Genomic DNA, 20,914 nt, shown 5'->3' on the forward strand with positions numbered 1-20,914 from the left:
AGTTATGTATGTATGTATGTATGCAATTGCATTATTTCCCATTCATCTCTTTGTCTCATATTATAATCCCCTTCTCTCTTTTGGCTTCCTTGCTGTTGAAGTTACACTGTAAGCTCCTTGTGGGTAGAGACTTCTTACTTTGCTTCTGTGACTTTTGTAAAGTGCCAGAAGTATCCATATAGTACTGTAATCTGATTGCTATTACATCACACCCAAGGTGTCTCTACATCTTTCCAGAAGTGCTTGAAGAGGGGATGAGTTGAATTTTATGAATTTTTGGTTAGAGGCATGTAGCATTTGAAATGAAACCATGTCCTGCCCCAAATATCTGATGTGCCCTTTTCCCTAGGCTGAAAATCTTTTCGGAAGAAAGCGTACCTCTCTTTGGGCCTCCTCTTCCATCCCCACCAGTGTTTACGGACCACCAAGAATTCAGGGACTTCTTGCTGGTGAAATGTAAGCTGGATATGCCATTTTCAGATCAAAGAGCTCCTTGTGTTAAGGCATTTAGACTGGACACATTTAGGAACATAAGAAGCTGCCTCACACCACATCAGACTATTGGTCCATCTAGCTCAGTAGTGCCTGCTCTGACTTGCAGTGGCTCCCTGGGGTTTCAGGCAGGGAATCTTTTCCAGCTCTCCCTGGAGATGCCAGGGATTGAACCTGGTACCCTTTGCAAGCAAAGCAGACACTGTACTGCTGAGCTGCAGCCCTTCCCACTTAGAACCATATAACTGTAGATTTGGAAGGACCCCTCGGGTCATCTAGTCCAACCCCCTGCAATGCAGGAATCCCAACGCTCAGTTCCCTATCCAGTTTGAAAGGACTCTGCTTAGCTTTGCAAATGTGCTAGAATAAACCCCCTTTGACACAGCGGAGCATAATTATCAGGGCCAAACTGAATATGACTTTTCATAAGAACAATTTTTTTAAAAAAACAACAACAATCTTTAATAGTTACAAAATGCCCAAAATGTTATAAGTGCTATACATATAGGAGTCCAGCCTCTGTTTCATAGTACATGACATGGTCTGCATGGTATGTGAGATGTCTCCTTTCTGTTTCCGTTGCCTTACAGTAATCAATGGGGAGAAAGCCACCCTGGAAACTCCGACATTTGCTCAGAAGCGGCAGCGTACTTTGGACATGCTGATCCGCTCTTTGTACCAGGACCTCATGCCTGACATGCACAAGGTAAGCTCCGCCTCTTCTGTGGAACCTCAAAAAAAAAGATTCTTGTGCAAGATGGTGGCGGCTGATCCGATGCCGCTGCCTTTCTTCTTCTTCTTATGCCTGAGATCTACGCGGTGCCAGCTCCCCCTCTCCCCGTGCTTTCACGATCATAGGTCCATCATGATTTCTGTCTTTTGGTCATGCTGGCATACGACAAAACTTTGGGAGCCAGCATTTAAATCCAAGGTTCAAATTCATAACTCGCATAGGAATTTCACTTGAGGTTTCGTCTGTGGTATGCACAAGAAGAGCCTGTTCTAATGTTGGAGGAAGGGGCGTAAGAAGCTGCCTTATACTGAGTCAGACCCATTGGTCTATCTGGCTCAGCATTGTCTACACTGACTGGCAGCAGCTCTCCAGAGTTTCAGGCCTACTAGGAGATGCCAAGGAAGGGCCGTAGCTTAGCAGTGGAGCTTATTGTCTGCATGAAGAAGGTTCTGGGTTCAGTCCCCAACATCTTGGCTTAAAAGGGTCACGTAGCAAGTAATAGGAAAGACTCCATGCCAGAAACCCTGGAAAGCAGCTGCCAGTCAGAGCAAGTAGATAGACAAATATATATAACATCTCCTGGTGTTCTTAATGTTCAGAAAACTCATGTGGTACAGTCTTCCTTGGACCACGCAGGTGAGAGATTCATGTGTTTGAACGCCTCCCTGTGTCAAGAAAGCCCTTCCAAATGGAAAACTATCATGTTGCACAGAATTAAATTTAAAAAACGCCCCCAGGATGACAGTCCGTTCAGTAAAACTCTGTTGTTGTTGTTGTTGTTGTTGTTGTTGTTTTGCTTTTGTTTAGAACATGCTGAACAGGAGATCCTTCAGTGATGTCTTACCTGAGTCCCCAAAATCGGCCCGGAAGAAAGAGGAGGCCCGACAAGCTGAATTTGTCCGTCTTGGCCAGGTGTGCTTGGGATTTGTGTTTCACTGTGGCTACTTGAGGTCCTTGATCAGCTAAACAGGCTAGGCAGTGCAATATGCACCAGTGAACTGCCTCTGACTCTCACACATCCAGGCTGTGAACACAACACACACTGCTTCACAGAGTTACAGTTACCAACACCCCTTAACAGACTACAATTCCCAGGATTCTTTGGGGGGAGAAATGTGCTTCAAAGGTATGGCGTGCGGACACAGCCTCCCTACCTTTCTCTCTTTCTGTTCATCTCTTTCTCATAGGATGCCTATAGAATTTATTTTGTATTTTTTTAAAAAAATATTTTTTATTAAAAGATTTTCAAATATACATTTCCATATTAAAATCTTTCATTGTTCCAATACATTCAGCGACTTCCCTCCTTCCCCTTCCAAGGCTCCTTTAATTTAGCCACAACTCCTGCATATTCTTGTATACGCATTTGGTGCGATTTCTCCCCCTTTTTATATCCCTTTTAGATATGTTATACCCAGTCCATTTTTGGGCTAACAAGACCCACGCTGCTGTTGTCGCATACATAAATAGATTTTACTGACACCTGGGTACCTCCGTCTGAACCATTCCTAACAGGAATGCCGCTGGGTTTTGGGGGGGGGGGTGTTATTTTAAAATAGGATTTATTTTGTAAGGCAGCACATAAGTATAATAAACCAGGAGTGGTTTTTCAGCCTGAGGGCCACATTCCCTTCTGAGCAACCTTCCAAGTACCACATGACAGTGGTGGGCAGAGCCAGAGGCTAAAATGGGTGGAATAACCATTTTAACCTTTACCTTTGCACAGTCCTATAGCTTCTACACACACCCCGTTGCATCATCCATCCTAACAAGTAAGAGACATACTTCTCAGAATTCAGTGACACTTTATAGCCAGGCTAAAGCACGCTGGGCATGAAGGAGGGCCGATGAAGTGTGTGGCCTGGGGAGAGTTACAAGGGAGAGATAGAGAAGCCCAGAGGGCCACATTCAGCTCCTGGGCCTGAGGTTCTCCTATAGCAAACAAGCAAATAAAAACTTTCAAAAGCACCCCACAGCCCCCAATAAGTTGCCAACTCTCAGTGAGCTGTAGCAAATAGAAAGGGGAACCTTGTCAAGATAATTCTTCAGGGTGACTGAGAGCTTTTGTTGATCATACTCAAAAGAAGAGACATTGAAATCAATATACTTGAAGCCATTAATTTAACTGGATATCCCTTGAAAGACCCGAGTCCAGAGCAGTTTGTAAATATAGGCGTGCCCTGCAGGGGGGAGATTCCCCTCTAAAAGCTGATGCCGCAGCAAAAGCTGCTTTTGAAATGTGTTGTTTCTTTGTGTGTTTATGAGACACTTTACAAAATAAAGTGGGGTGCCCCGGGCAGCGGGATCCCGATAGGGTTCCATCTCGGCGCGCCCTGCCCCCAGAACGCACACACAGCACGCCCCCAGAATGCGTGCCAGCCCCGCCCCCGCCTGCTTCCCACCCCCGGTGCCGGAGCATGAAGCAGTTGTCCAAGGGTGCTGCTGGGTGCTGTTCTCCATCAACAGAGGTGGAGATGCTTGTGAATATCAGTTGCAGGAAACAGCGGGAGGGTTGTATTCTTGTACTCAGGATGTGCTTGTGGGCTTCCTGGGGGGGGGGCTTTATTGCCCATTATGAGAACAAGTTGCTGGACTAGAGGGGCCATTAGCCTAATCCAGCAAGTCTCTTGTGTTAATATGACACCAGACCTGCTCCCAGGCTCTTGACTGCAATTATTTTTGCATCAGCCCTCTGTGGTGTTATGCATCTTTATTTTCACAGCTTTAAAGAAAACCCTGAAAAACATGCAACACATTCTATCAACGCCAAATTGATTTCCTCTCACCCTTGAAAAAAACCAACAAATTAGCACACCAAATGTTCGAGAGAGGGAGAATATTACATCAGGCGTACCCGTAGAAATGAGAGCAGAATCCTGTTCAACGAAGGCAGCAGCATCAAGTCTAAATTTCAAGCAAGGGCAATTAACAGGGGATCAGTTGTAAAGAAAACCAGGTTGAAACAGAAAGGAATTAGCAGGCTCTGAGAGCTCACTGACTTCTCCTTTGCAGAGGAGAAGGAGAAAACACAGTGTCTGGGGATCAAATAGAAAATGGGTCAAAAAAAGATCTGGATTTGGGTAGCCCATGGGTAGGCAAACTAAGGCCCGGGGGTTGGATCCGGCCCAGTCACCTTCTAAATCTGGTCCACGGACAGTCTGGGAATCAGCATGTTTTTACATGAGTAGAATGTGTGCTTTTATTTAAAATGCATCTCTGGGTTATTTGTGGGGCATAGGAATTCGTTCATCCCCCCCCAAAAAAATATAGGGAATTTGTTCATCCCCCCAAAAATATAGTCCGGCCCCCGACAAGGTCTGAGGGACAGTTGACCGGCCCCCTGCTGAAAAAGTTTGCTGACCCCTGGCCCGGTAGCCCTTTATGGCTGTAGTTTGGTAGCCCTCTTTACAGCATGAAAGGAAGCAGATTGCAATTTCACAGTATCAGGAGAGACCCTTCAACAGATAATGAGGGCCTGACTTAGAAAGATTATAGCGTTTCTTGTGGAGCAGTCAAGTACCCTCTTAGCAGATTTGCCAAATACGTCATTTCGTGAAGTGTATCATTGTGTTCTTCCCAGAACCGCTGTACCTTTTACATGCTGAGATGGTTGCCATAGTGGTCTGGTGGGACTTTGTGCCCAGGACAGCATGAGTTGTATTTGTCACAATAAGCATATTTAATTCATGGGATTTGCCTCCACGAGGTGTGCTGGTGGCCAGTAGCTTTGATAGCTTTAGGGAAATTGTGGATAATTTTGATGATGGCTGTTAGCCATGATGGCAAGATTGAGCATCTATGGTCAGAGGCAGGCTGTCTTTGAATACCAGAAACTAGGAATATGCAGAAAGGGAGAGTTGTTGCCTTCATACTTGTAGAGGGCATCAAAACAAAACATCCGAAAATGGATATGTCCCCAATGCACCATGGAAACAGGTAAATTGTCAGGCCCAGTCCACTTTGATCAAAGACTCTGATCAATATCAGAGTATTGATAGGGAAGGGGGGACGTACTGCTTTGTTTTCAATCAGTGCATGTCGCATAACTTTCTGCTTAAATCATACAACTTTTAATACCACAAATATTTGGGTTTATTTTTTGCCCTCCTTTCATTGTGCCATAGGGCAGGAGTGCCCCTCTAGATAGCAATAAAGATTGGGGAAGCATTGCACTACAGCCAATAAAGCAGAATGTCATGTGGATGGTGCAGTATAAACCTGTGATTAATGAGTTATCATTACGTAATTGACATGTTGTTGAATACACCTGTCTGGGGGGAAACCCAGCCTAGATGTTCCTTATGGCCATCCTTGTGCAGTGGAGGAATGTTTATTCACTGTACCATACAGATAACACATGTGAAACAGGCACTCCATATGTAAGTAAATCAGTTTTTACAGTCTCATGCCCTCTCACCACCACAAACTTTATAAAGGAAGGGGTCATAGCTCACTTGGTGAAGGCAAAATAAGTCTCTGGCATTCTAGTTAATGGGATCTGCAGTAGAAAGGTAGTAGAGACAGGGAATCACCTGAGACCCATGAGAGTTGCTGTCAGTCACGACTGACTCCACATAAGGTAGATTTATATGTTCTCTCTCTCTCTCTCTCTCTCTCTCTCTTTTAAGGCACTCAAACTCAAAACCATTGTGAGAGGCGATGCCCCAGCTATTCTGGCTTCCACGAGCCTCTGTAAAAAGGAGGTGAGTGAATGGTTAACAGGTAAATCTTTGGGGGAGGATAGGAGGTGAGTTGGCTCAAGAGCCTGCTATGGTTTCTGATTAATGTGGATAATAGGTTTGTGCTTAGAAGCAAACCACAGTGTAAAATAAAGGTTTTAAAAAATATGTAAATATGCATGATTTAGACAGGTCACGGAACTTACATTTTATTTTCATTTTTATTATTCTTAGCATGGGGTACACCCAGCCTTGGTGTTTCTTTTTTTATCCTCAGCTAACTGAGGGATTTCTGCCTTCGCAAGGGATGCAAGGCAACCTCTTGAACTCACCTCTGTAGACCAGTATGTTGTGACTCTAGTGCTTAGCACCCTTCCCTATTATGCTCACCAGTTCACGGTTCTCTTGTTCCACAGCCCTGGGAGTCCCAGTGCTTCTGCAGCAATTTCCCTCATGATGTTGTCTGCGCAGATTCCTGGGGCCAGTCATTGCTCGTCTCTACAGATGTTGGCGTCCTCCTCTTAGATGGTTGGTGGATGACCCTGTGATTGTTAGCATGTGCTGACCTGGTTGCCAATTGATTACTGTATTGTAGCTTATGTGGGGCTTCCTTCATATCTGGCCTGAAAGCTGCTAGTGAGGCCAGACTCCTCACGGGAGCAGGCTGCTGGTTACATTTACCACTCTGCTGAGAGGGCTGCGCTGGTTGTCAATTTGCCACCAAGCCAGGTTCTAGGTACTTGGGTTAATTCACAGAGCCCTAAATCACTTTGGCCCAAAGTATTAATGACCGTCTGATCCCTTATGTTCCACCTCCATCACTGAGATCTTCTGATGAGGCACTTCTGGTGGTTCTCCACGCCCCTGGCACTCGGTTTGCCCTTGCTGGGCATTGAGCCTTTAGGTTTGGCAGGCCCTGCCCTATGGAGCAGCCTGCCAGTAGAAGTTTAGCAGGAATAATCTCTGCCTCCTTTTAGATGGCACGTACAATGGTGCTATTTAGAAAGGCCTTTGAAATCTGAATATTATTGTAACCAGCCAATATATATGGATTTCCTCCTTGATGTTTTGATCTGAGCCTTGACACAGAGTCTCTTGAATTTTTCCTTCCAGATGGGCAGCCTCCCATCCCAGTGTTTGATAAAACTTTACAGATCAAACAGATGCATGTATTGGAAACTCTGGACCTTCTCATTACTAGAGCAGACAAAGGTAAGGCACGTAAGCCTGTCTGGGAGGAAATGTCATTTCCCTGGGCAAGCTTGTGATAGAAGCATAACTGCTTCTCTGGAGGTATTTCAGCTTAGGCTGGATCTTCCAGGATCCTGCATTTATTTTGTATGATATTGTGTCTACTGTTTTAACCTTCTGTAAGCCCTTTGAATGCAGAACTACATATTGTGTCCAATCTCTGGATGCTGGGATTTATTGAAGAAAGACAGCTGGATGGAATGTCCTGGATTGCCTGGGACTGTGGCCCTGCCTTTGGTGCATGGCACTTCAGAAACAACCCACAGCCTCCCTCCTTTTAACTGTCTCCTACCTTTCATTGCTCAAGAGGGCTGGCTCTTCCATCTTCCCCCTGTGGGTGCATTCTGCACACCAGCCTTCAGTTATTATATTTGTTAATATTCCTCCCAAAAAATTAAGTTTAAAAAAATCAATGGTAAAAACAAGGATAGAACAACCTAAAATATACAAGTGTTTTGTCTAATTTGTTTTTATCCCCTAGCATCAGGTGTTTAGCAGTAGACTGCTTCTGAACTTGGAAGTTCCATATATCCAGCGTGGCCAGTCATTGCAGGTAGATCTCTCTTGCAGGATCTGCCCCAGCTATCTTGATGCTGACTAGCAGGGGATATTCCCTACACCACATACCAGATTAGTATGGTTTGGTTTTTTTAAAGAAACATTTGTCCCTGTAACATGTCTTATTTGTGTGTCTCCCACCTGACAGGGAAGGATGCTCGCCTCCTCGTCTTCCGGCTGAGTGCCGTGCGGAAAGGCATGGAATCCAAGCAAGCCAGAAGCAAGTGTGACTGCCGAGAGAACAAACTGGAGAAAACGAAAGGTGCTTTTGGCAGGGGGTGGGGGAGCTTTTTCAGCCTACGGGTTGCCTTCCCATCTGGTGACCTCCTGGGGGCCACATGCTGGGGGCAAACGGAGGTGGGGGCAACAAATATGCACTTTGCCTTTGCACATTAGGCTAGTTTCTTCATGCACACACACACACACATCCCATTCTATTCTCCACGCAGCCGAGGAGTTTTGAGTTCAGGGACACATTCCAACCTGATAAAAACATTCATTGAGGGTATGAAGCAGCGCTGGAGAGGGGTGTGGCCTGGGGAGAGTATGACAGTAGTGCTGAGATCAGGCAATGGGTCCCAGCTAACCAACCAACCAACCAGCTGAACAATGCTTTAAGGGATCAGAAGGTTGTGAACATGTGAAAGTTGGAGTCATCTGGCCTACTATTGTTGGCGGCTTTCTAGTGTTGGCGGCTTCCCCATCCTTGACGTCCTCTTTATATGGGGAATCTGGGGATTTGAACCTGGGAATCTGTTGTCTGTAGGTGGAGTATGTGCTCCTATCATTGACCTAGGTGCCTGTCCTTGCATTACAGGGTTTTCCTGTAAGAACACCCCTGCATTAAAGCAGGTTGATTTCAGGTGTCAGGGGACAGCAGCACAGCTTAAGCCAATAGTTTTAGGTAGGTGAATGAGTGGAAACTACGAACTGAATTTCTTCCCCCTCTTCAGTCTCTAGTCAAGCTCAAGTCCCACACTGACCACAGCATAGCATTGAGTCTCTGGGAGAAGGGCCATATGTCAGTGGTGCGGAGTTTGTTCTGTATGAAGAAGGTCCCAGGTTCAATCCCTGGCAACTCCAGTAGGGCTGGGAGAGGCCCTTTTTCTGAAATCCTGGACCACAGCTGCCAGTCAGCAAAGACAGTGCTGGTCTAAATGGTCCAGTAGTCTGACTCAGTATAAGGCAGGTTCCTATGTCAATGCAGCTGAGCAGCGATGCCTTCTGTTCCTTTGCAAGAGACAGCCAGGTGTGGTGGTGCTAAAACATTTCTCCTGTAACCCAGAGCATGATCCACTGTGGTCAGTTTGCAGCTCTCCTCTCCCATCCCTCTGAGCCAGGCTTTCCTTTGGGTCATTTCTCTGAGCTGCGCTTGACACACACACACACACACACACACACACACACACACACACACTCCCTCAACTGAACCTTTGTTGCCCAGGCTGCCATCTGTATGCCATCAACACCCACCACAGCAACGAGCTACGGATTGTCGCATCCATCCGGAACAAGCTGCTTCTCATCACCAGGAAGTTCAAGCAGTGGGAGGGTCTGAACAGTGGCCTCTCGTTGTCGCCTCAGTCAGAGTCCCCAGTTGAAGAATTCCAGTACATCCGGGTAGGTTTGAGGTAAAGCACCAGCAAAATTACCATCGTCCACACATGCCTCCTCCACCTTGGGTGCCTGGCAGGAAACTGTAAGCTGCCCTTTTAAGCCTAGGAGCTGCTCCAGTCTTCCTGATCTTTAAAAATCCTTCAGAGAGGCCATGGGGCCCACGATCAAGAGGGGAAACTTTGGCCTTCCCAATGTTATTGGGACTTCCAACTCCCACCATCCCTGAGCACACTGGCCAGCCCATCAGCACCTGGAGGGCCACAGGTTTCCCCACCCTTGCCATAAAAGCAGCAACAGTTTAAAATTATAGGCCAGTGGGAGGAAGGTGTCACACTGGAGAGCCAGTGTGGTGTAGTGGTTAAGAGCGGTAGACTCGTAATCTGGGGAACCGGGTTCGCGTCTCCGCTCCTCCACCTGCAGCTGCTGGGTGACCTTGGGCTAGTCACACTTCTCTGAAGTCTCTCCTTCGGGTAGTGATAAAGCGGGATATCTAGTCCAAACTCCTCTTCTTCTTCTTCTACCACGCCTTTTGAGCCAGTGGGTGCATTTGGAATGCTGAGAAAGTTCCTTGGGCGCCAGTCACTAAACAGGTTGCTGTGGAGGCATGGCATAAGGGCTACCAGATCTTTACCAAAAAAAATGCAGAAAAAGAGGACCATAAAATGGTGCAGGCACTCACACACACACACTATTCAGCCATCCCATCAATGGGAAAAGGCACCTACATCAGCCACCACCATGCTCAATCACAGAGAGAGAGGTTTTTCACACCTCAGTTCAGGTTTTAGGGGGGTGTTCAGTGTAGGAGAGGCCAAGCCAACGCAAACAGGAACTGAGTTGGGAGAGCAAGCAGCCCGTCATCTATTGCAGATTTTTGAGGGAATATTTACCAAGACCTGTCACAGACACCAGAGGGGGTCCTGATGGGATGGGCAAACTGGCCTCCATGGGTGCTGCTTTGGCAACCTGTGTTGTAGACCAACAAGCCTTCTTCTGTTCAGAGCAGCTTGGAATGAGCTTCAAAGCCCATTTGAACCTAACCAGAGAGGGCACCAGACACACATCCAGTAAGAGGGAGTTCCACACTGGCAGGGCACAGAGGCCTCATTTCTAGGGCCTACCAGCTTGATGGATCTTAATAGCAGGTCTGTGGGCAAAGCCTCCATGGCTGATCTGTGCATACCTATCAGCCTTTATCACGCTCTTCTAACTTTAGTTAACCTTTTTATTAACTAAAATGTTAAAAACGCAAATGATTTATTGTGGAGGGTTCTGCAAACTCTGTTGCTGTCTTGGTTACCCTTTTCTGTACCTGAGATCCTCAAGAAGTGTGAATTTGGTGTCCTGCACCTCTGTTCATTCAAACACACAATACCTCTAATCCAGCATTGTTTGGGGATTGCAGGAGATCTGCTTGTCTGACCCCCCTGTTGTCATGACATTGGTGGACGGGCCCACAGGGGAAAATGACAACCTGATTTGCGTCGCCTACCGGCACCAGTTTGACTTGATCAATGAGAGCACGGGCGAATCCTACAGATTGCACCATGTTGACTCGAGCAGGGTAGGTTCATTGGGTGTCACAACAGTTTGCTGAAGCTGCTGTCCTCCGTTTCCTTCGAAAGGGTCTTAGCCTCCCCACCTGCAAGGCTGCCCGAACAAAAATGCAGTTGATCTCAGGATCAGGGCCATCTCCTGCACTATACCTGATGTCTACTGTCAACTTGATTCAGTTGATTAAAAAGGCAATCCTAGGTGATGAATCAGTCAAAATGAAATACTTTTGTCCTGTTACTTCCTGTGATTTATTTATTTATTTTACCTTCAAGATCACTGGGATTTCTAAACATGCTTGACTTGGGCTGGGTCATCCCCCCCTGTGCCAGAAAACCAAAATGTATAATAACAGAAGCAGCACTTCTGCAGTTGTTTACTTAGGCTTTGAATTAGAAGTGTATGTAAAACAATTAGATTAAATTACAGACTAGATGAAGGTGCCAGAATTTAGAAATGTTTGGTGGGAATGGGATGGGGAGGGGTGGGGGGAGACTTCTCCTTTTTCTTCTGATACGAAACCGCTGAATTGTTCTCAAAGAATTCGTAGGAAGCTCAGCCTCCAGCCTGCCCACTACCCTTGCCCGTTATCATTGCAGGTTAATTTTGTTGCAGCTATTGATGTGTATGAAGATGGAGAAGCTGGCCTGCTCTTGTGCTATAACTGTAAGTACTGTTAACTTGCTCTTTCCAGGGAGACGGTCTGGGGTCTATCTATGGTTCCATCTTGCATCAGTGCAGAATGGACATTTAAGGAGTAAAAGACTTGCTTTGCACGGAGAGGCAGTGAGGTAGAATAGGAACTGCTAGAGCTGAAGAGAAACACCCTCTGCTGGCAGTCAGGAGACCAATGGTGGTTGGCGTGTTTACGTGCATGTGCTTGCGTGTGCACTTGAAAGAAGGGAGGCCTACCTGTGGAAATCAGAGATTGTTATTGAGATGTTGTAACTTCAAGAATTTGCTTACCTTCCTCCCATTCCTTTCCCCCCTTTTGCATAATGTCTGTTGGATTATGAACCTGCAGGCAGGGATTCTCTCGTCTTTGATGTAAAACATAAAACAGTTGGAAAATGTTAGGTGCTTTATAAATGATATTATCATATTTTTTAATAAATGATATTATTAATGTTACTATCATTTATAAAGTAGTAATAATAGTTGTTGTTGTATTCAACTAAGTTCTACTAAGAGTACCTTAATTATGTTCTTGGATATAGCCCAATCATCATCATCATTATATTTCACAGAATTACAGAATCATAAAGTTGGAAGGGATCCCGAGGGTCATCTAGTCCAACCCAGTGCAATGCAGGGATCTCAACTAATGCATCCATGACAGATGGTCATCTTGCCATAGGATTGCCCCCATAGGCATGAAAAGCGTTTCTTCTCTTGCACATATGCCCCACAATATACGTCAGTAAATTGTACAGTTATACAATTTTAATAGAATAAGGATTAAACTGTTTGTTTGGAAAGGGGCAGAAGTAAGAGAAGAGAAAGACAGACATGCTTTCCTGCTGGTTGCACATGTTCTTTGCGTAAGCAGCACACGGTGGTGGTTGGGCAGCTGACAGGTGCATCAGAACAGTTGCCAGAAGCCGAAGTGAGTCTGGATTGATGCACTGGGCAGCCGCTAAGCCTTCTCTTCTCCATTAGCCTTATCCAAAACAAGGAGGGGCTCAAGTGGGTTAATGGTACAATGCAGTAGATGGCCAACCTCCAAGTCTTGCCCTCCCTTTCCCACTAGACTAGGCAAATGAGCCCACACATAGCGGTAGTGGTGAAAATAAAGTGTATACAGCTTGACTTGAAGGCAGGAAGACAAGGACTTATCTGGAAAGGTTTCTGCCTTCTGGCCACTTTGGCCATCACCCCACTTGCCAGTCCTCTGTTTCTGGGTGAAGCTGGCAGAAGCTGGCTTGCGCAAAAATCTCAGTTTCTTGTCAGTATATGTTACTGGCAAGGCAAAGCTAGGACCCTGGATGAGCAAAGCCCTCACACATGTGGACAAAGCAGAAGAGCAAGGAGAAAGCAAGCGCCAAACTTCCATTTCATACAACTTTAGGGTCGAAAGGGAGCCTCCTGGCATGATACAGGCTGTGCAATGCAGGGTGCAACAGCAGTATCTCTTGACAGATGGGTATCCAGCCTCTGCTTAAAACACCTCCAGCAAGGGAGAGCCCACCACCTCCTGGGGCAGACTGTTCTATAGTGAAACAGCTGTTACCTTTAGGAAGATTCTCCTCACATTTTGCCAAAACCTGCTCTCCTGCCATTTCTGTCTTCTATGCGGTGCTTTTGGGGGGGGTTCGCAGGGGTACACATACCCCTAAACATTTTGAGAATCTAAGTTTGGCTTCATTGAGGGGCAGTATTTCAATATGAGTAGGAAAATGAGAGTACCCCTAAACATTTTTTTAAAGAAAAAAAGGGCACTGCTTCTATGTATTTGAAAACAGCTCTCCTCTCTCCCATGTTGAAGGTTGCCAACTCCACTGGTGACTGTGCCTTTGGCATCGGCCAGATGCTCAAGCATAGAGTAGCCGAGGCCTTTCCCAGTGAAATGGTGAGGCTGCAACAGGAGAAAGCTTCATTCCTTCTAATTTCTGTGTTCCTGGCTGTTGCCACAGGAGCAGGGCCAGTGACATTGCTTGGCTGCCTTGTTTTTCTACATTTGGTGTCAAGGTCCATGTTTCTTTATTTGCTTGAAGTTAACAGGGGTCTCTTGTTACAGATGTCTGCTATTACCGCAAAGTGTGTCCCTTCAATGGGGGCTCGCCTTTGGTCCAGCCATCAGCATCTGACTTCCACTTCAGCTGGAACCAGGTTCCTTATGCCATTGGTAAGAAGAGCCAGTTCCCTCTCCAATAAGTCTCTGCTGCTGTGTGGAGAAATTGTAATGTGGAGGGACAGCCTCTATGGGCAGGCAGAGGGAGGGAGGAGGACAATGTGGTGGCAGGAAGAGAGAAGAGGTGGGGATAGTCAGCAGGGAATGCGGCCCTCAACAGAAAAAGGTTGTCCATACTTAGCCTGCCTTAATTGTTTTGATCACATTATGCCCCTGTGTAACACAGAGATACCCATCAGTTTCCCGTCTGCTCCTGGATCCAGCACACAGATGCCTCCTCCTGACTTCAGAGCCTGCCAATGCCCTGACCCATCTCTCCTCCCTTATATCCCTGCCCTTTGCTCCACCACCCTCAACTGTCCAAAGCTCTCCTGCTCCTAAAAATGACTCCACCTTTTCCTCTCTTTCTGCTACTTCTTCTGCCTGAAGCACCTGCACAATACCTTCCTCTCTCCCTTCAAATCCCTCAAAACCCACATTTTCTGGGAAGCCTTTGGCACAGCTCCATCAGCCTCACCCCCTCCTAAAAACAGAGCTTTAGTACGTGCAACTGAGCAGACCAGAAGAGTCTTCTTCCCCTCTCCATTGCCTCTGTCTTCCTCCCCTTAGTTAAATTTTAGGGGCAGGAGTCTGTTTTTGTTGTTGTTGGGCTCTGATGGTGCTATGTAAGTCAGTAATAACGTGGTAAAGGCTTATTGTAGGTCAGGAAAACTTCAGAGCTTCATGATGCTTAGGACTGACAACATGTGCACAGAACCCCATCATATACCATGTTGCATTTATTTCTTTATTAAATGCTTTTGTCTCCTCCTGCAGTTTGCGCTTTCCCCTATATTTTGGCCTTTACCACCGATTCCATTGAGATCCGATTAGTGGTGAATGGGAACCTCGTCCACACAGCTGTGGTCCCTGCGCTTCAGCTGGTGGCATCAAGGGTAAGGCAGTGAGATAAGAAATCTGGTTTCCTGTGCAAAAAACCCCCTTCTTCTAGACATGCCTCTTCTAGCACTACAAAGGCAGAATCATAGAATTGTAGAGTTGGAAGGGACCCTGTGTTTCATATTATGACTGCATCATTTAACCCATCAGCCCACTAAACAAGCGGGACATGCAACAAAACTTTACTGTGTGATTTTCCTGTTCAGGCTGCCGTTCCATTCCCATTGCAGTCCCACTCACTTTTCTGGGTTTTCTCCCTAACCGCCAGACAGCATTCTGTGCTCACTGAGTATCCTCTGTCCCCATTGGCCTATTTTGCCCCCATTGCTGCCCAAAGTATCCCTCCCTGAACAAACATTTTGGTACTTATACAAACCTTGGGGTTTCCTTTTTGGTGGGTACCAATGGAGATGTTTGTGGGCACACAGGTACCACGGTGACAACCCACAGTCCATTTTGCTAACACAGCCTCTTTCTCCTTCCAGTCAGATATCTACTTCAGAGCCGTAACGGCAGTGAGCGAGCCATCCAATGGCAGTTCCAAGGAGACTAATTCACCTACTACCCCTCAGACACCATCAGTCAATGAAATCCCTGTTTTCTCTCCTTCCGCAGCAGAAGGTAAGGAAGGGGCTGAGGGCAACTGAGAATTTGTTGCTTCTGTAGTATGTTCAGCTGAAGCATCAGTCTTCAACCTTATCGGGCTTGAAACTGTCCTTTTATCTTAAATCTGCACAATGTCGGACTTAGGGAGATAGGAAGACATATTTTTCCATTCCGTGTTCATTGCACGCGGTGCTGCTTCTGTTCCACTGCAGTCATCTTCCGCCTAAACTGGAGTTACTTGCCTTTCTATCATCCATGGTGAAATTAACTGATTTGTGTGATTCACTAATTAAATGTGTAAAATGTTTTGTTTTGTTTTTAATGCTAAGCCAATTCAGATGCATAGATGTTACATGTTTTGTTTATTTTGCTTTATTTCTATTTAGCTACCACTGTTTTTAACGGTATTGTAAATACCTGGGTTTTTTAAACTAGTTTTTAGATGGATAGTCTTATTGTTCTATTTTAATCTTTTATAAACTGCTTAGAGGTTTTGCTTTGTTTTACATTCAAGCGGTATATAAATTTTATTAAATAAATAAACCTGGCAGAAGAGTGCTAACTTCATATAAAATTGGCTGGTCTTTTTAAGGGAGAATAGGATCAATTGAAGGAGGATTAGGTGAATTAAGAAAAATGTAATGTGGATCTAATTAACGGAGCCATTTGTTTTACTTATAGGTTATAGAAAACAATGAACACTCTAAAGGGGGAAATAGTGTTAGATATTATAATAGATCAAATATTACGTTACATAGAAGATTCTTAATCCTTTTTGTAGAATACTTTAAGAAATGTAATTTGAAATACTGCTCAAGGAATGTAATTTGAAATACTGCTCAAGGGGGGATGGGTTTAATTTATACTTATGCTTCAATCAATATTGCTTTTGTAATACAGTGTGCTATGGGAAAAAATAACAAATTAGAAAAATAATAAAAAATAATAAATCAATAAGGCACGCCTGGAGGATGTGGACTATTTAAACCCTTTGCAGTTGGGTTTTAGGCTCCACAATGTGACAGAAACTGCCTTGGACATTCTGGTTGATGATCTCTGGTAGGCTAGGGACAGAGGTGAAAGCTGTTTCCTGGTTCTGCTGGATCTCTCAGCAGCTTTTGATACTGTCAACCACAGTATCCTCCAGGACCACCTAGGAGGGCTGGGGGCAGTGGTTTCGCTCCTTCCTCCTGGGTTGTGTCTAGAAAGTAGTGGTGGGGGATTAATGTTCGGACCCCTGGGCGCTCACTTCTGGGCTGCCCCGGGGCTCCAAACTCTTCCCCCATTCTTTTTAACATCTATATGAAACCGCTGGGTTTGGGCTGGGTGTTCACCAGTAAGCGAATTATACCCAGCTCTACCTTTCTTTTAATTCAGAACCAGTGAAGGTGGCGAACATCCTGTGTGGGTGTCTGTAGGCGTTGGGGGGGGGTAGATGGCAGTCAACGGATTGAGGTTGAATCCCGACAAAACAGAAGTACTGTTTCTGGGGGACGGGGCGGGCAGGTGGGGGGGGGACTTCCTGGTCCTGAATGGAGTAACTGTGCCCCTAAAGGACTCACAGCTGTCCATGGAGGCACAGGCCATGGGCACCAGGGTCCAGGGCAGCTGTCTACCAGCTCCATCTAGTACGCCAGCTTGGGCCCTACCTGCCCGCACACTGTCTTGCCAGATTGGTACGTACTCTGGTTATCTCCCGCTTGGACTACTGCAATGTGCTGTATGTGGAGCTACCTTTGAAGGTGATTCAGAAACTACAATTAATCCAGAATGCGGCTGCCAGACTGGTTACTGGGAGCTGCCACCGGGACCATATAACACCGGTCCTAAAAGATTTACATTGGCTCCCAGTACATTTCCTAGCACAAATCAAACTTTTGGTGCTGACCTTTAAATCCCTAAATAGCTTTGGTCCTGAAGGAGTGTCTCCGCCCCCATCATTCAGCCCGGACACTGATATCCTTCTCCGAGGGCCTTCTGGCGGTTCCCTCATTGTGAGAAGTGAGGTTACAGGGAACCAGGGCACACGGGTACAGCCTTCTCGGTAGTTGCACCCTCCCTTAGAACACCCTCCCACCAGATGGCAAGGAAACAAACAATTATCTGACTTTTGGAAGACATCTGAAGGCAGGCCAAATAGGGAAGTTTTTAATGTGTAATGTTTTACTGTGGTTTTATAATTTGCTGGAAGCCACCCAGAATGCCTGGGGCAACCCAGTCAGATGCGCAGCATATAAATGATAAATGCTTGTTGTTATTATTATAAGGAGGGTAAAAGAGGTTTTTTTGTGGACCACCAACTCACCCGCAAGCCTGCTTATAGTCACCTCCTGCTCCACGACCCTCCTCCTCCTTGTCACTTCAGGTGAAGCTCTGTGCAAAAACATCTACAAGATCCCCCTGAGCAACCTGGTCGGCAGGAGCATCGAACGCCCACTCAAGTCCCCCCTGGTCCCCAAAGTCATCACCACCCCGACGTCGGCCAGCAGCACCTCCATCCCTGTCGCTCCTTCCCTCTCTTTGTCGCGCATAGAGATCAAAGAAATCGCAACCCGGACACGCAAAGAATTACTTGGTAAAGTAATAGGGCCATCCATGGGCATAGGCAGCAAGGGATCCTGGCAGCAGCACTGCCAGGCACGCTGAGATATTTGGATGTAGCCATTATCTATGTTGGAATTGTAATGGGTGAAAATGAAACACCCTGGTGCTGGAGTTCATCGTATTAGGAACGTTGCTTGCCCCCTTTCCTCCTGCTTTCTTGAAGTTAAGATGCTGTTGACTGACACTGCAGGTACTGATCTCTCAGGCTTGCTTGAATCTCTTGACTGTGGCATGGGCTAGTCTGCTTGTCTGTTCATGGGCTTGCAGACTTCAGCAGAATATGGTAGCCAAGCCCTCCCCAAACCCTGTGGTTGTCAGGAATCTGACCTCAAACTGTGTGCCTCTGCATTGTGTGAGATCAAGGACAATCTCCTCCTTTTTGGTGGAGATTGTTGCTCTGCCACCCTTCCAGCTCCAAATTTGGAGCTAGTGGTTTGTAACTAAGTTGCCAAGGAATTTAAAGAGCCTTAACCCCCTTGGCACCCCAAATGGCGAATCCAACTCTCTCTCACCAGCTTGGATCTGGAGAGGAGGGCAGTGATCTCCCCTGTTATTGACCAGCAAAGCTCAGCACTATGGCAGTGGTCCAAGCTGGAGAGGAAAGCCAAGAGACTTCTCATCACCCTTTGCCAAAGGCAGCATATAGATTTATAGATTCCCCCATCTGTTGTTGTATTACACTTACCAGTGATCACCTCGGAGTCCCTTTTGGGGATCCGAACAGCCAGGTGGAATTAGTCATTGACTAATGAAACAATTCTATTGCCTTTACTCTGAGAATTCAGAAGCATTCCTTTCTTCATCATCCAGGTCTCCTAGACGGCCATGGTCCCAAGTCGGAGGGGGGACAAAAGCAGAAGAAAATCCCCCAGAAACAGTCGGACCCCAAGCCAGGAACAGTACGGTCAACAAGTAGTGACAGGTAACATATAGAAAGGTGCAATTCTTTTGAGGGGCAGAAGCAGCACTCTGAAGAAGAGTCCATATTCTCATTGCATCTGCAGCCCCTAAACTGCCCATTAGGTCAGAATCATGTTCTGTACTCCCGAATGAATGCCTTCCTTTCATTCTTTGTAAAACCTGCCTGCAGCAAGGGGTGGGGGGCTTCTAAGCACCACCACCCCCATCCTAGGTCTTGATCCAAATCACACATAGCCACAGCTGCATAAAGGAGAACTGTCCAGCTGCTTGAAGCAGTATGCTTTTGGACATGAGTTGCTGGGAATCGTAATTGGCGGAGAGTGCTGTTCTGCTTCTGGTCCCACTTACAGGCTTCTTATTAGGACATCTGGTTGGCCATTGTGAGAACAGGATGCTAGACTAGGTGGTCCTTTGGTGTGATTTAGCAGGGCTCTTCGTACCTTACATGTGCTACAAAATATAGTTAAGACCACCAAGAGGATTAGGCAAATTCATGGAGGATAAAGCTATGAATGTCTACTAGCTGCAATTGCTATGTTAGCCCTCCTGTGTCTGAGGCAGTCTGCCAGTTGCTGGGAATTGTAAAGTGGGTGGGGGGAGTGCCATCACAAAGTGGATTCTGTGGGCAGCAAAAAAAAGGTATCAGTATTCAGTGCCAGTAAGTGTTGTTGTTCTTCAGTCGTTCAGTCGTGTCCGACTCTTTGTGACCCCATGGACCAGAGCACGTATACAAAGATCCCTAGTTGAGTGTTTGCTTATTTATTTAAAGCATTTCCCCCCAGTTCTTCAGAGATCAGCTTCTTCTTCCTTAGGCTTGACACCAAAGGGAAAAGGGATGGGGAGGGAGGAGGGGGGGGGAAGCAATTCACCTCTCATACTTAGCTGCGGGTTGGTATGACTCTTTGTCAGACCTCCCAGTTTTTTAAAATCTCAAATCCTTCTTGCACTAATCTCACATGACATCACTTCTCCAAGTTATTATATGTCTAGCACAGGGTGGCCCAACTTTTCATAGCAAGTGGGCCACAAGAGTACTTTAACATGGAACCCACAGGCTTTGGGAAGGAGGTGAGAGAGTTCTAGGATCCTGTCAGAGCCCTCGTGCCTCCTTCCCTGGGTTTGGGAAGACAACATAAGGGCTGTGGGAGGTGTCAAATGTTGAACTGCCCTGGTCTGGCACATGGGAGAAGCTGTACATGGTAAGGGAGAATAAACATTTGATCCGCTGTGATCATGGGTTATGGATCTTTTTTTGGGGGGGTGAGGGGTGGTTGAATTTTCCTTGCTTGATTTCTGCCTTCCTCTCCACAGGCTCGTTGCATGCTCTTTCGAAAGCACTTCTGAAGAGCGCCACTTCTCCACCAGTTCAGACCCCGACACCACTACACGGGACGAGAGCCCCCAGTCCAGCAGCCTCTTTCAGCTTGGGGCTTCCTTTGACGAAGACATCATTGACTTGAAGTGAAGACAATCTGGACACAGCACTTGCACACCTTTCCTCACCCCCCCCTACCCCCATTTGTTATGACAGTATAAAAACATCACACTACACTTTCTGATAATTCTGGAATACAGAATATATACATAGGAAATTGAGATCTAGAATGCCCAGTATTTCCAGCTTATTCAGATGGAAAGGGCAGGTGGGACATAGCATATTTTATTTTTCTTGGTTGAATATTAGGGCACTCACCCCATTACAGGAATCTCAGCTGGTGGAGCAGATGAGTTTTAATCAGTTAATTGATTAAAGTGTATAGGACTTAAACATTAGTTTTCAATTTAGAAAGGTTGTCCACATTTGGGAGAATCGGACAGCTTGCTATAAACCCCACAGTGACAGAAAGCTGTGAGATCCTCCTACCCCCCCCCCCCAATACATTTTGTAGGAACATGGGAGCTGCCGTATACCAGTCATACCATTGGTCTATCTAGCTCAGTATTGTCTGCACTGAATAGCAGCAAGGGTTTCAGACTATGGTCATCTCAAATCCTACCTGGAGATGCCAGGGATTAGACCTGCAGTCTTCTGCAGGCAAAGCAGATTCTCCACCACTGAGCTATGGCCCCTATGCCAGCAGGCTGTGCTGCAATAGGAGCTTTGTCTGG

The 20,914-nt window shown here is 46.2% G+C and overlaps 1 protein-coding gene across 7 annotated transcripts in view; it reads left to right on the forward strand.

The window, feature by feature from the left end:
- The window catches only part of GARNL3 (GTPase activating Rap/RanGAP domain like 3), a 94,049-nt gene extending 73,442 nt beyond the window's left edge, over nt 1-20,607 (forward strand). For 4 of the 7 annotated variants that reach the window (XM_033137185.1, XM_033137186.1, XM_033137190.1 and 1 more), the window contains 16 exons: nt 350-456; nt 1,083-1,198; nt 2,033-2,137; nt 5,854-5,928; nt 6,321-6,432; nt 7,018-7,116; nt 7,862-7,975; nt 9,158-9,333; nt 10,736-10,894; nt 11,484-11,550; nt 13,622-13,729; nt 14,552-14,670; nt 15,160-15,295; nt 17,646-17,855; nt 18,695-18,806; nt 20,117-20,607. In XM_033137185.1, the coding sequence (XP_032993076.1) occupies nt 350-456; nt 1,083-1,198; nt 2,033-2,137; nt 5,854-5,928; nt 6,321-6,432; nt 7,018-7,116; nt 7,862-7,975; nt 9,158-9,333; nt 10,736-10,894; nt 11,484-11,550; nt 13,622-13,729; nt 14,552-14,670; nt 15,160-15,295; nt 17,646-17,855; nt 18,695-18,806; nt 20,117-20,270 (1,969 nt within the window). In that variant the 3' untranslated portion in view covers nt 20,271-20,607. The remainder of the gene's footprint in view (nt 1-349; nt 457-1,082; nt 1,199-2,032; nt 2,138-5,853; nt 5,929-6,320; nt 6,433-7,017; nt 7,117-7,861; nt 7,976-9,157; nt 9,334-10,735; nt 10,895-11,483; nt 11,551-13,621; nt 13,730-14,551; nt 14,671-15,159; nt 15,296-17,645; nt 17,856-18,694; nt 18,807-20,116) is intronic. The other 3 variants (XM_033137191.1, XM_033137192.1, XM_033137189.1) reach the window with 2 other exon arrangements.
- The last annotated feature ends 307 nt before the right edge of the window (nt 20,608-20,914 follow it).

Source organism: Lacerta agilis, chromosome Z, assembly GCF_009819535.1.
Source record: "Lacerta agilis isolate rLacAgi1 chromosome Z, rLacAgi1.pri, whole genome shotgun sequence".
In the NCBI taxonomy this organism is placed as follows: Eukaryota; Metazoa; Chordata; class Lepidosauria; order Squamata; family Lacertidae; genus Lacerta; species Lacerta agilis.